The 16,062-nt window shown below is 43.1% G+C and overlaps 1 protein-coding gene across 1 annotated transcript in view; it reads left to right on the forward strand.

Annotated features, from left to right (window-relative positions):
* Positions 1 to 16,062, forward strand: part of LOC308368133 (solute carrier organic anion transporter family member 1C1-like) — a 41,814-nt gene that overhangs the window by 9,070 nt on the left and 16,682 nt on the right. Inside the window, exons 2-5 of the mRNA XM_080842222.1 lie at positions 9,484 to 9,625; positions 14,456 to 14,588; positions 15,148 to 15,260; positions 15,818 to 15,964. Of these exons, the coding sequence (XP_080698348.1) occupies positions 9,484 to 9,625; positions 14,456 to 14,588; positions 15,148 to 15,260; positions 15,818 to 15,964 (535 nt within the window). The remainder of the gene's footprint in view (positions 1 to 9,483; positions 9,626 to 14,455; positions 14,589 to 15,147; positions 15,261 to 15,817; positions 15,965 to 16,062) is intronic.

Here is a 16,062-nt window from a genome sequence, read left to right on the forward strand (position 1 = left end):
GTGAGTGAGTGAGTGAGTGAGTGAGTGAGTGAGTGAGTGAGTGAGTGAGTGAGTGAGTGAGTGAGTGAGTGAGTGAGTGAGTGAGTGAGTGAGTGAGTGAGTGAGTGAGTGAGTGAGTGAGTGAGTGAGTGAGTGAGTGAGTGAGTGAGTGAGTGAGTGAGTGAGTGAGTGAGTGAGTGAGTGAGTGAGTGAGTGAGTGAGTGAGTGAGTGAGTGAGTGAGTGAGTGAGTGAGTGAGTGAGTGAGTGAGTGAGTGAGTGAGTGAGTGAGTGAGTGAGTGAGTGAGTGAGTGAGTGAGTGAGTGAGTGAGTGAGTGAGTGAGTGAGTGAGTGAGTGAGTGAGTGAGTGAGTGAGTGAGTGAGTGAGTGAGTGAGTGAGTGAGTGAGTGAGTGAGTGAGTGAGTGAGTGAGTGAGTGAGTGAGTGAGTGAGTGAGTGAGTGAGTGAGTGAGTGAGTGAGTGAGTGAGTGAGTGAGTGAGTGAGTGAGTGAGTGAGTGAGTGAGTGAGTGAGTGAGTGAGTGAGTGAGTGAGTGAGTGAGTGAGTGAGTGAGTGAGTGAGTGAGTGAGTGAGTGAGTGAGTGAGTGAGTGAGTGAGTGAGTGAGTGAGTGAGTGAGTGAGTGAGTGAGTGAGTGAGTGAGTGAGTGAGTGAGTGAGTGAGTGAGTGAGTGAGTGAGTGAGTGAGTGAGTGAGTGAGTGAGTGAGTGAGTGAGTGAGTGAGTGAGTGAGTGAGCGAGCGAGCGAGCGTACAGAGTAAGACTTCTGCCAAAAGCCAGTATCATCGTTGGATGGTTAACCATGAGATTTCTCAGGGAAAATGTAGATGAGAGAAAGAGAGAGACATAGGTAGATAGGTAGATGGATAGGAATCTTCAGTGGATGGCTAAATGCTGCAGGAGTCTGGTAATTATGCACTTGACATTCAAGAATCCCCAGTGTCACGAGACTCATCACAACACCTCCAGGCCAAAACAGAGCAGGATTCAGTTTTTACAACTCTGCTTTCCTCTCTTTCTCTTTTCCCCCTCGCCATGTATAATCAATAGAGAGATGGACCTTTCACAATATCTTGTAATACTGTAATCAGTGTATCGAATGGCATCTAATTTGTATAGGGGGATGTTTGTCTGCATAAACTTGCTGGTATTGCTTTAATTTTACATCCAGCACATTTATAAATGTCACATATCAAATGTTAAAGATTCTCTTGAAGTCTCTGAGCAGAACAGGCTGTGTGTGCCATGTATTGATCTGCAGCAGAACTGACAGGCTGAGACTCCAGAGCTCAGCTGCCTGCCTCCATAACAGTCCCAGGGCTCCATCGCCTGCGGACAGAAAGGTGGAGTGGAGGGGCAAGGAGATTGATCCACATGGATGGCTTGCACTCATTTGTTTCCCGCGCGAGCATCGGAGCAGGACCCAAGCTAGCGGAAGTGGCACATTAACAAAGTGTCCACAGCGGTCCAGTGACCCACTTAAACGGCGCCCGGCTACTGGGGCTGGCACCGGTGGCAAACAAGGCTGGCATTCTTGTGTGGGCTTTTTCCTTGCCCCTGCTGGGATGCACAGAGATAATTGATCAGAGATTTTTCCAAGAGCGGAGACTGGCCTTGGTCGTGTGGGACCGGTAATGGTGTTCTTCTACACTGGGAAGCTAAAACTGAGTCGCTCCATTTAGAAATGACTGTGACGGAGTAGTCAATTACAACATTGGGTCTTAATTCCATGTGTCTCAAAAGGAGGTCCAGATTTACTATTTGATTAACATGTAAGGGATGATCATGAACAATTGTTTGTTTGTTTATATTTCAGATTAATGTATCATTAAATCGTTGGTATATGGGGTTGGGAATGATTCGGAGGTCCCCTCCAAATTGTATTGAGACTTGCATGTAATCATCCAAGAGCAAGATGGCTACTGAAATGTGGATTAATGCAGCCTTTACATGCTATCGGAAATATCATATGAGTTCCACATATGTGATCATAGTGACTAGAGGGAAGCTCAAGTTTCCCTACGATGCCCGAGTTGCGGAGTTGTGAGGTCAGAGGGGTGTGTCCCTTCTAATGGCATCAGTAAAAAACAAGAATTTGTTTACTTAATACTTCTGTGTTATACATTACAAATGTGTGTATGGCAATGCTTCAACAAAGTCCTTTTCAGATACAGAAAGCTAGATTTTATTTCTGATTTTATAATATGCTGCAGCATGGCTCCCTGCATAAACTGTAGGCCTCTTATGTCTGTGCCTGCTCAAGAGGGAGGGAGAGGGAGGCTAATCAGTCTCTTGATGCCCACGACCCCTTTGTGCAATTTTATTTTGATGAGAAAGCATCAACACACTTGACTGTGTGGCTAATTGTAATTATGATTTCCGAACTTGCACTTGCACAAGCACTTGAAGGCCACGTACATTAATGTCATGAATACATTTTTTTTGGGAATACTTTTTTTCAAAAATTGATCTTATTTACAAAAATAAATCTTATTTTCAAAAATAATTCTTATTTTCAAAAATTAAAAATGTCATGTATTACCTAGTGGGACTCGGCAAAGCAGGCTGAAAATACGTATGTCTGACATCAGCCACTACCTAACAGTCCTAGTCAGCTTAGAGCCTGCACTGATATTGATGCTTTGGGTTGAAATAACCATGGTGACACAGCAAATGGGAGAGGGAAATGAAAGAGAGTGAGAATCTAGGCCACCCAACCTGTTCAGTGCTTTGGCAGTCACTGTGAACAAACTCACACACTCACAGACTCTGCTGTGCATAGTCACAACTCACATGCATTAATAGAGACACGGTCAGGTGCTCCCACTTACACAGATGTATTTAGGTGGATGAAATATTGTTAAAGGAGCCTTTCTGTCATCCTGAAAGTGGAATGGATGTTGACACGAAAATAGGCATCAATGATGCAAAAGCCTTGCAGTGATTCCTTGGAGTGAACTAAAAGATTCAGTTCCTGGCGTGTGCGTGCGTGTGTGAGAGAGGCAGAGCAAGGAGAGCTTAAGGACCAGACTGAATAGTAAGACATCTAGGCAAACAGGCACTCGTTTAGAATATTAAAACCATGACGGGTGCCTAAAAGTGCAGCTCCAAGACTGATGGAAATTAATTTAATAACAGAGCTGGCGTTGACTCACCCAGGTTAATCCATTTCTCTGGCTTTTTGAGGCGAGAGCAGCACTTCACCACGGCACCCCTCAGAGTTTGCAGCTATGTGTAAGCCCTCCAGCCCTTGATTATGCACAGTCATTTCCTGTGCCGTTTCTGAGATCAGACATGTAACAACGGTGAAAACAATTTGCTTACCAAGACAAGAAATCTCACTTTAAAACAGATATTTTGTCCTTCCTCCTATGGAACCTCAGTCTATGGTGAGGTCTGGTGCCCTCAAAAGGCATTCTGTGTGTCTGTCTGGATCTCTACACTTGTTTTCATTTACACATATCCCAAGGGTATCCTAGTCCTAGCTTTAATACTCATGACTACTGGATAGTGAGGTGGTGCAGCTTTAATACTCATGACTACTGGATAGTGAGGTGGTGCAGCTTTAATACTCATGACTACTGGATAGTGAGGTGGTGCAGCTTTAATACTCATGACTACTGGATAGGAAGGTGGTGCAGCTTTAATACTCATGACTACTGGATAGGAAGGTGGTGCAGCTTTAATACTCATGACTACTGGATTCCGAGGTGGTGCAGCTTTAATACTCATGACTACTGGATAGTGAGGTGGTGCAGCTTTAATACTCATGACTACTGGATTCCGAGGTGGTGCAGCTTTAATACTCATGACTACTGGATAGTGAGGTGGTGCAGCTTTAATACTCATGACTACTGGATAGGAAGGTGGTGCAGCTTTAATACTCATGACTACTGGATAGGAAGGTGGTGCAGCTTTAATACTCATGACTACTGGATAGTGAGGTGGTGCAGCTTTAATACTCATGACTACTGGATAGGAAGGTGGTGCAGCTTTAATACTCATGACTACTGGATAGTGAGGTGGTGCAGCTTTAATACTCATGACTACTGGATAGTGAGGTGGTGCAGCTTTAATACTCATGACTACTGGATTCCGAGGTGGTGCAGCTTTAATACTCATGACTACTGGATAGGAAGGTGGTGCAGCTTTAATACTCATGACTACTGGATAGGAAGGTGGTGCAGCTTTAATACTCATGACTACTGGATAGGAAGGTGGTGCAGCTTTAATACTCATGACTACTGGATAGTGAGGTGGTGCAGCTTTAATACTCATGACTACTGGATAGTGAGGTGGTGCAGCTTTAATACTCATGACTACTGGATAGTGAGGTGGTGCAGCTTTAATACTCATGACTACTGGATAGGAAGGTGGTGCAGCTTTAATACTCATGACTACTGGATAGGAAGGTGGTGCAGCTTTAATACTCATGACTACTGGATAGTGAGGTGGTGCAGCTTTAATACTCATGACTACTGGATAGGAAGGTGGTGCAGCTTTAATACTCATGACTACTGGATAGTGAGGTGATGCAGCTTTAATACTCATGACTACTGGATAGTGAGGTGGTGCAGCTTTAATACTCATGACTACTGGATTCCGAGGTGGTGCAGCTTTAATACTCATGACTACTGGATAGGAAGGTGGTGCAGCTTTAATACTCATGACTACTGGATAGGAAGGTGGTGCAGCTTTAATACTCATGACTACTGGATAGGAAGGTGGTGCAGCTTTAATACTCATGACTACTGGATAGGACGGTGGTGCAGCTTTAATACTCATGACTACTGGATAGGAAGGTGGTGCAGCTTTAATACTCATGACTACTGGATAGTGAGGTGGTGCAGCTTTAATACTCATGACTACTGGATAGGAAGGTGGTGCAGCTTTAATACTCATGACTACTGGATAGTGAGGTGGTGCAGCTTTAATACTCATGACTACTGGATAGTGAGGTGGTGCAGCTTTAATACTCATGACTACTGGATAGTGAGGTGGTGCAGCTTTAATACTCATGACTACTGGATAGTGAGGTGGTGCAGCTTTAATACTCATGACTACTGGATTCCGAGGTGGTGCAGCTTTAATACTCATGACTACTGGATAGTGAGGTGGTGCAGCTTTAATACTCATGACTACTGGATTCCGAGGTGGTGCAGCTTTAATACTCATGACTACTGGATAGTGAGGTGGTGCAGCTTTAATACTCATGACTACTGGATAGTGAGGTGGTGCAGCTTTAATACTCATGACTACTGGATTCCGAGGTGGTGCAGCTTTAATACTCATGACTACTGGATAGTGAGGTGGTGCAGCTTTAATACTCATGACTACTGGATAGGAAGGTGGTGCAGCTTTAATACTCATGACTACTGGATAGTGAGGTGGTGCAGCTTTAATACTCATGACTACTGGATAGTGAGGTGGTGCAGCTTTAATACTCATGACTACTGGATAGTGAGGTGGTGCAGCTTTAATACTCATGACTACTGGATTCCGAGGTGGTGCAGCTTTAATACTCATGACTACTGGATAGGAAGGTGGTGCAGCTTTAATACTCATGACTACTGGATAGGAAGGTGGTGCAGCTTTAATACTCATGACTACTGGATAGGAAGGTGGTGCAGCTTTAATACTCATGACTACTGGATAGTGAGGTGGTGCAGCTTTAATACTCATGACTACTGGATAGTGAGGTGGTGCAGCTTTAATACTCATGACTACTGGATAGTGAGGTGGTGCAGCTTTAATACTCATGACTACTGGATAGGAAGGTGGTGCAGCTTTAATACTCATGACTACTGGATAGGAAGGTGGTGCAGCTTTAATACTCATGACTACTGGATAGTGAGGTGGTGCAGCTTTAATACTCATGACTACTGGATAGGAAGGTGGTGCAGCTTTAATACTCATGACTACTGGATAGTGAGGTGATGCAGCTTTAATACTCATGACTACTGGATAGTGAGGTGGTGCAGCTTTAATACTCATGACTACTGGATTCCGAGGTGGTGCAGCTTTAATACTCATGACTACTGGATAGGAAGGTGGTGCAGCTTTAATACTCATGACTACTGGATAGGAAGGTGGTGCAGCTTTAATACTCATGACTACTGGATAGGAAGGTGGTGCAGCTTTAATACTCATGACTACTGGATAGGACGGTGGTGCAGCTTTAATACTCATGACTACTGGATAGGAAGGTGGTGCAGCTTTAATACTCATGACTACTGGATAGTGAGGTGGTGCAGCTTTAATACTCATGACTACTGGATAGTGAGGTGGTGCAGCTTTAATACTCATGACTACTGGATTCCGAGGTGGTGCAGCTTTAATACTCATGACTACTGGATAGTGAGGTGGTGCAGCTTTAATACTCATGACTACTGGATAGTGAGGTGGTGCAGCTTTAATACTCATGACTACTGGATTCCGAGGTGGTGCAGCTTTAATACTCATGACTACTGGATAGTGAGGTGGTGCAGCTTTAATACTCATGACTACTGGATAGGAAGGTGGTGCAGCTTTAATACTCATGACTACTGGATAGTGAGGTGGTGCAGCTTTAATACTCATGACTACTGGATAGTGAGGTGGTGCAGCTTTAATACTCATGACTACTGGATAGGAAGGTGGTGCAGCTTTAATACTCATGACTACTGGATAGTGAGGTGGTGCAGCTTTAATACTCATGACTACTGGATAGTGAGGTGGTGCAGCTTTAATACTCATGACTACTGGATAGTGAGGTGGTGTAGCTTTAATACTCATGACTACTGGATAGTGAGGTGGTGCAGCTTTAATACTCATGACTACTGGATAGTGAGGTGGTGCAGCTTTAATACTCATGACTACTGGATAGTGAGGTGGTGTAGCTTTAATACTCATGACTACTGGATAGGAAGGTGGTGCAGCTTTAATACTCATGACTACTGGATAGTGAGGTGGTGCAGCTTTAATACTCATGACTACTGGATAGTGAGGTGGTGCAGCTTTAATACTCATGACTACTGGATAGTGAGGTGGTGCAGCTTTAATACTCATGACTACTGGATTCCGAGGTGGTGCAGCTTTAATACTCATGACTACTGGATAGTGAGGTGGTGCAGCTTTAATACTCATGACTACTGGATAGTGAGGTGGTGCAGCTTTAATACTCATGACTACTGGATTCCGAGGTGGTGCAGCTTTAATACTCATGACTACTGGATAGTGAGGTGGTGCAGCTTTAATACTCATGACTACTGGATTCCGAGGTGGTGCAGCTTTAATACTCATGACTACTGGATAGTGAGGTGGTGCAGCTTTAATACTCATGACTACTGGATAGTGAGGTGGTGCAGCTTTAATACTCATGACTACTGGATTCCGAGGTGGTGCAGCTTTAATACTCATGACTACTGGATAGTGAGGTGGTGCAGCTTTAATACTCATGACTACTGGATAGTGAGGTGGTGCAGCTTTAATACTCATGACTACTGGATAGTGAGGTGGTGCAGCTTTAATACTCATGACTACTGGATAGTGAGGTGGTGCAGCTTTAATACTCATGACTACTGGATAGGAAGGTGGTGCAGCTTTAATACTCATGACTACTGGATAGTGAGGTGGTGCAGCTTTAATACTCATGACTACTGGATAGTGAGGTGGTGCAGCTTTAATACTCATGACTACTGGATAGGAAGGTGGTGCAGCTTTAATACTCATGACTACTGGATAGTGAGGTGGTGCAGCTTTAATACTCATGACTACTGGATAGGAAGGTGGTGTAGCTTTAATACTCATGACTACTGGATAGTGAGGTGGTGCAGCTTTAATACTCATGACTACTGGATAGTGAGGTGGTGCAGCTGCACAGGTGACGTGGCATGAAGGTGTGCAGGAAAAACATCCACTGAACAAAATGGAATGGTTTCCTTTTGACGTGTCTGCTTTTTTCATAAACCCAATTAAATATAGCACCACTAAGCTCCATAGCATGCCTTTGTGCCTCTATCATACACACTCCCTTCTCTTCCCCTTTTCTTCATCCCTCTCTTTCTCTCTCTCTCTCTCTCTCTCTCTCTCTCTCTCTCTATCTCTCTGTCTCTCTCTCACCCCCCTCTCCTATCCCTCTCCTGTGTGCTAGTCGGAGGCTGCTGACAGCTATGCCCGCCTCCTTGCGAGAGTTATTTTTGTGCCCCCTCAGACAACGCCACCATAGACACAAGCAAACGCTCACCAGGCATAAGTCATTGGCCATTTGCAGCAGGGATGTGTCAGGCCCCTAATCACCTCTATGTGAGCGCCAGGAGAGGAGAGGAGAGGAGAGGAGAGGCGAGGCGATGCAAGGATGGGAGAGTGGAGGAGAGGCGACGCGAGGCGAGGCGAGAGAAGAGGAGAGGACAGGACAGGACAGGACAGGCGAGAGAGCTGGGTGGCCACATCACTGGGCATATAGGGGAGCGCTCTCCCAATGCCACTGTGGCTCATTTCTTTTACCTTCATTTTTCGATTAATTTCTTTTTCTTTCTTTCTTTCTTTCTTTCTTTCTTTCTTTCTTTCTTTCTTTCTTTCTTTCTTTCTTTCTTTCTTTCTTTCTTTCTTTCTTTCTTTCTTTCTTTCTTTCTTTCTTTCTTTCTTTCTTTCTTCCATTGTTGCTCTCTATCTGTAGTGATGATAGTGTGATTTTGCACTTCTCCGTACTACAAGATTACATCATCTACATTTCCTCTGTTTCTACCTATTTTTCACCTCTCTATCATACACACTCCCTCTCTCTTCCCCTTTTCTCTATCTCTCTCTCTCACCCTCACCCCCACCCTCTCTCTTCCCCTTCTCTCTATCTCTCTCTCACCCCCACCCCCCTCTCCTATCCCTCTCCTTTGAGCTAGTCGGAGGCTGCTGATGCCGCGTCCTTGCATGGGTTATTTTCGTGACACCGCCACCATGTGAGCACTCACCTGTTCTCAATTACCAGGCCTAAGTCATTGGCCATTTGCACCAGGGATGTGTCAGCAGCAACGGATTGTCAGGCCCCTTATCACCTCTCTGTGAGCGCCAGGAGAAGAGAGGGGAGCAGAGCAGAGCAGAGGGGAGGGGAGGGGAGAGGAGAGGAGAGGAGAGGAGAGGAGAGCTCCCCAATGCCACTGTGGCTCACTTATTTTACCTTTATTTTTCTATTCATACATCCATTTCTTTCTTCCTTTCTTTCTTTCTTTCTTTCTATTATTGTTCAGGTATTGCTCTCTATCTCTAGTGATGCTAGTATGATTTTGCACTTCTCCATACTACAAGACTACATCATCAACATTTCCTCTGTTTCTACCCGTTTTTTTATTTCTTTGTGTGTGTGATCAGTGACTGTCACCACACTCGGAGAGTTATTTGCGCTAACAACATTCCACACCAGGAGTGAACACACATGTTTTAATATTTTTGTGTACACATCGGTCATGTTCTTTGAGCCAAGAATGTGATTTGACAGCAACTCTTCTTGGTTTTCACAGATATTCCTTGCGGCTTTGTCCTTCGCCTACTTTGCAAAGGCGTTATCCGGAAGCTACATGAAGAGCACAATTACTCAGCTGGAAAGAAGATTTGACATCCCCAGTTATTTAATCGGCATCATTGATGGCAGCTTTGAAATAGGTAAGTGTGCCTTTCTGTGGCAATTCCCTTGCATGCACCGTAGTGATAGACCGAGGGTTGCTAAAGGAAAATCATCTCTGTCAATGAAACTGTTACCATACCTAAAGAGGGACAGGGATGTACCAAGGGGTTTGGTTACAAAGTTCACTCTTTCGTCATCGTTCTAGAATGATCCAAACCTCCCCTGCAGCTCAGTGTAAGGTTACCACAGACAGTCACTGGGTTCACACACACTGCACACCCCCTGGCTGGAGGTTTGTTGTTGTGGGCTGTTGTTATATAATATAAAAAACGAAAAACATTTTTGTTCGTAGCTGATATTAATCAAATCAAATCAAATTAACCTTTATTTGTACGGCGCATTTCATACACGAAGGTAACACAATGCGCCTCACAGTAAAAAGGAAAGAAAAAGGGGGGAGGGGGTAGCCTGGATACCAGCTTGAACTCCGCCCACAAAATTTTTGGTCTGGGAGATTCAGTCTGGAATCGAGTTAGTTGGGAGAGATTTAACGTTTCAAAAAGGTTGAAACGCAATCTAAACCAATCAAATTGTAAGGGCGGGCTTTATACGTTGATGGACAGATATAGATAGAAGATACCGGAATATACATCGAACAAAGATGGCGCCGTCTCGGGAGCTTAGTGGGACATATTTTATATGATTTAAGCTATCTACACGACTTTTTTATGTCTACATTGACTCGGTTAGTTGTGTATACGCAAAACGAGTGTTGCCGAGGATTTTAGGTCCTAACTAAAGCACTCTAGACCATTATTGATCGGTTATGCTAACGCGTTGGCCAAAAAAATCATCGAAACTAATGGTAGCTTCTAGCCTTGAGTGCTAATTAAGTAACGTGAGCAGGCATATCTCAGCAGATATTGACAGCGCATTCATTTTGAAAGAGGAACAGAGAAACGCGATCAAGGCATTTGTCGATTGAAAATATGTTTTTGCCGTCCTTCCTACGGGAGCAGGTAAAAGTTTAATCTGTCAGATGGTAATACAACGTTGCGCTGATTGGTTCTAGGTATCCAATTCAGCGAAGAGGAATTTTCTTTCCTGGTTCGTTGAAACACGCCCCATAATCACAGCCCAATTGTCCGGTCTCAGACTCATATTCTGACTAGTATTATGAGTATGACATCGTCAGGCTAGGGAGGGGGGTTTATAAGACACAGATAGGAAATAAGTAAACGTTACATAAATGTTAAATAGCTACATTTTACATGATACCAGGGCACCACACTTGATACCAGTGTGGTGGGATTTAGGGACAGAGAAACATTTCAGTGGTGGCAATAATGTACAGTGGTGGCCAAAATGATTAGAACACTAGGCATATTTAAGAGGTTTCAGTTGTTTTTGTTGAATTGGCCATTAAAATACCCTTAAAACTTGTGAAATACCTACAAAGTCATCATTATGATCTATAAACCATAGAATAGAGCCATCATAAGTAGATTAAGGTTAATTTCCGTACAAAAACAAGCTAGGCCTATTTCACTGTCAATGTCACACAATCATGTTCCTTCACAGAAGAAGCCAAATGACTTGTGTAATCATTGTCAGGTGTGATCATGATTAAATTGATGGTGATTCAAGAGTCTAAGGAGACAGCTCAGTGATTCTTTTGAATGTACAAGGCCTATCTTCCGCATTTAGTGATTGGTAACATCAGGGTTTTGTCACTGAGACCACACCACCAATTGGTATAGAGTCAAAGCCTCTAGAAGCAGTCTTGAAGCAAATGTTGCTCTTTGAACATGGCTAAGGTGAAGAATGAGCTTATGAGTGAGCATTGGGTTTGAATAAAGGCCCTTTTTGACGCTGGCTGTAGTTACCGCCGCATAGCCAAGGACTTGACATGCAGTCCAAGCACTGTAAAGTACACTTTAGACCGCCTTGCCACCAGAACCGAAAGGGGAGAGGCTGAAAAAAAAACTTTCAGACAGACAAGTGAAGCATCTCAGAATTCTCAGTCTTAAGGACCGAAGAAAGACTTCATGAGAACTGTGTGACGAGATCAACACCACAATAACTTATGGTTCAATAGTGTCCTCAAGAACTGTGCGTCGGAAGCTGTGAGAAAAAGGACTTTTTGGCCGAATAGCAGCACAGAAACAATACTGAAAGAATTTGCAAAAGAACACAAGAAATGGACAAAGAAAGATTGGTATAAAGTGTTGTTGACTGTTGAGTCCAGGTTTGAATAACTTGGCAACAAGCGAAGAGTGTATGTTCGACAAAGTGAGGGGGAGAGATTGAGTGTCTCTTGCCAACAGTTAGACAAGGAAGAGGTAGTATTATGGTGTGGGGTGCGAATTAATCCTTAGGAACAGGTGACTTTGGCGAAATTGATGGCATCATGGATAAGAAAGTATACCATAACATTCTGGTGAGGCATGGAGTACCTTCTGGGAGACGTGTTAATGGGCCGGGATTTATTTTCCGAGAGGTATGAGTATGACCTGTGACAGAAGGAATCTTCTGGAACATTGAAAATGATGGACCAGCCCTCTCAAAGTCTGGACCTCAGCCCCATCAAGCACATTTGGGGCGAGATGGAAAATAAACTGGACAGATCTATTGTACATTTAAAGGAAAGCCTTTGGCTTGAGTTGCAGAAGGCATGGGATAACATTAGTGTTGAAGTTCTCAAGAAATATATTGACTCTATGCCAGAGAGATGTTCTGCTGTAATTGCTGCAAAATGTGGACATATCAAATATTAAAGTTAAAAGTGGATTAAAACAGCAGGACTCACTTTATCTGACACTTGTTGTGCTCAGAACAACCATCTGCATGTTTCATTTACATTATGCAATAAAATCATGTTTTGGAGACAAAAAAAAGTCAATATTCTGGGATCTGTCAGGTGTTCAAATAATTTTGGCCACCACTGTATATGTGACAGTCACAACACGGGCCGTATGCTGTACAGGAAGCAACGAGTCAATCAGCCCAAACCACACCAAAAAGAAGCTCTCAGCACACCTTTTTTTTTTTCCACAACGAGCTGGCACATGGGTGATTGAGTCGACTCCTGGCCACGGTACAGAATACGCTGTCTATAACCCAGTTTTGTTTAAATACATTTTACAGGTTACAAAACACTTTTAAAGAGACACAGATTTTGCCAGAGAAAATCAACAGCAAATTATGTACTAACAGCACTGACACCGTAAAGGACTACACAGCACGGTTATCATCATACTAAGAGACAGCTGCTTGGGCTGGGGGTTACAAACACTTGTAAAGAGACACGGATGAGTAAATAAAAAAATGTTTCAAAAATGTTAAATTGATACCTTTTTACAGTGAGTGATAAGCCAGATCAAAGAGGTATGTCTTAAGTGTATATTTAAATGTTTCAACCGTTTCAGCCATTCTTAGGTATTCTGGCAGAGTATTCCAAAGGCTGGGATTAGGATAGTGATGTGTTGTAAGCATTTGTGGCTGGTCTTTGCAACCGTTAATATGGGCAGAAGCTATTCGATGGGTTGGTGGCTTTACCGACAAGTTCAGAGGACAGACACACAACTTCCTGGGGCATTTCTTTGCACATATCGGAGGGAATGATTGGGCTGGCCTGGGCATTCATGACTCATTTTCTTAAACGAGGATTTAGGCAACGAATGTCACTAAAGCACTTTAATCAAAAGAATTACATGTCCCAGGGAATTGAAGCTGCCTTAACTTACAAAGATGGAAATCGGTTGAAATGGGGGGGGGGGATACTTAATCAGTTAGAGTAAGGCCCAATCTCAATACTTCCCCTTACCCCTTATCTTACCCCTTACCCTTGAAATTGCGCGTTCATGTGAGAGCTAGTGGTGTCTCAATACCCAACTTGATCAAGATTAAGGGGTAAGTTTAAGGGCTGTATGGCCCTCGTTTTTGAGATGATCGGAGAGCTACCTTACTCCTCCAAGGGCTATCCCAGAGCACACCGCGAAACCAGCTCGGGAATTTTCAAAAAAACATGGCTGCTTGAAGCGAGGAATATTTTACATGAATAAAGCTATCTACACAACTTTTTATATGTTTATAATGACTCGGTTTGATCTGAAATGTGCTACTCGAACGATGCATAGTATTGTCGGTCTTAACTGAAGCTTTCAAACGGTAGTTTTAGGATACAAATTAGCGCGTATACCACCACTCCATTGGCTTATATGGTAGCTTGCCAGCTATCATGCTACATACACTACATGTAAGTATTTTTGGCTTATAATTAATTTAAAAATGACGACAGTCTTGTTTCGTGCTCTACACAGTTGTATACATATATATTTGCAACCATGTTCTTCATTAGACTTTTTTTAAATCGCTAGTTTCATAGCTCATACAGTCACGCATGACTTACCCGAAACCGGGTGGCGTCTCATTTCATAGGGGAAAGATCTCAGCCCTTGGCCCTTACACTTGCAAGTGCTAGGGTTAAGACTAAGACAAGACTAAGCAAAAGGGGCAAGGAGAATAATCGAGATTCGGCCTAAGTATCATACCTGTCAAGACCCACATTCAATCCGTCCGATTCTTTTTCAATGTTTCTCATGTGTCATGTACGTGACATTCTCCCAGATCTCAATACATTTCATGGATTTTCACACTCAATAGCACAGAATAATGATAAATGGCTCTCTACGTATGCACAGTGGTTACACTCAACGCTGTTTTAGTATTCAGCAGGTAAGCACCTTCTCACTCTTTAATTTTAGTTATAGACAGGAAAACCTGTTCAAAGTCTAATTTAACAGTGAACGTGAAACATCTGGATTTTAAAAATACATAAATTAATATTTATATTATGTCTTTACCAGGTAATTTGCTAGTGATCGCCTTTGTGAGTTACTTTGGGGCCAAGCTTCACCGCCCAAAGATCATCTCGACTGGCTGTATCCTGATGTCACTAGGGACATTCCTAATTGCTATGCCTCATTTCATCATTGGCCGGTAAGACTGGTTATAATGTCACATTATAAAATTAGCAGTCTCTCCACTGGGCTCAAAACACAGGAATAAAATCTTGATATGCTTATCCTCATCTTTGCTCTGTTCTCATGATGTATATATTCCATAATAATTATTCCAAAAAGTGAACACAGTGTTTTCATAGTCTTTCTAAAAGTGTATATTTATGAGTGTATTTCATTTCAAACCATTTATCTGACAATGCTGATCTCTAGTCACAGTAAACCACAGAACATGCATGAAAACACCATTTAAGTGTTTAGTTTAAAACTGGTGGACCCATATCTGTACAACCACTGACCATAGTCCTGCTAATCCATGATTTGGCCTCAAGGGTCTTTATATATACAGTATATAAGGGTCTATTTGTGTTGGATCAAGAGACCAAACGATCCCAAATGGATGCCTCTCGAATTCATACTAAGCAGAGGTCATGCATTTAAACCCTCATTTATTATTTGTTCTCTTGTGTTTTTAAGGCCTCAAAGGGGCCGAATCTGTACCATATGTACAATAGTAATACATGTGTTTTTGTACATAGCTACCAGTTTGAGACGTCTGTAAGACCAGCCATGAACACATCCAGTTACTGTCCATCAAGCACACCTGAGCCCCTTCATACAGGCAGCAGCCCCTCCGTATTGCCATCTGTTGGTAAGAGAAAAACACTTTTTCCTTATGATGAGACTGCCCTTTACTGTGTTCCTTATGATGAGACTGCCCTTTACTGTGTTCCTTATGATGAGACTGCCCTGTACTGTGTTCCTTATGATGAGACTGCCCTGTACTGTGTTCCTTATGATGAGACTGCCCTTTACTGTGTTCCTTATGATGAGACTGCCCTGTACTGTGTTCCTTATGATGAGACTGCCCTTTACTGTGTTCCTTATGATGAGACTGCCCTTTACTGTGTTCCTTATGCGTTCCTCTTTTTCTCCTTCGGTGTTCTGTTCTTTACTCAAAACAGTGTGATGCAACAAAAGAAGAATCTTCACATTCTTATAAATATTACTTTGAAACTCAGCATTTACATCTCGGTCAAAAAAAAAAAATCTAAACTGAATTGCAGATACTGCAGTAATTCAACAGCATTAGCCATGGGTTGATGTTTTGCTGATTTCCTGAGGGAGCAACGATCCTAAGCAATGCTATTTCAGAAACCAATGTTAATGATGCTACTGGTATGTTGTCTCTCCCTCGACCACCTTCAGGCTGTGAGAGAGAGTCCAGCCTCTCCATGTGGGTTTACGTCCTCCTGGGAAATGTGCTGCGGGGCATCGGGGAGACACCCGTGCAGCCATTGGGCATCTCCTACATCGATGATTATGCCCATGCTGATAATGCAGCTCTCTATATAGGTACAATGGGGACATACACCACTGCTTTTGTGTTCTTTCTGCTTATTGTTCTGTATTGATTTTCTAGATCTGTTTCGACCTCACTCTGACCGTCACTA

This window comes from Sprattus sprattus (genome assembly GCF_963457725.1).
Source record: "Sprattus sprattus genome assembly, chromosome: 7".
Classification (NCBI taxonomy): Eukaryota; Metazoa; Chordata; class Actinopteri; order Clupeiformes; family Clupeidae; genus Sprattus; species Sprattus sprattus.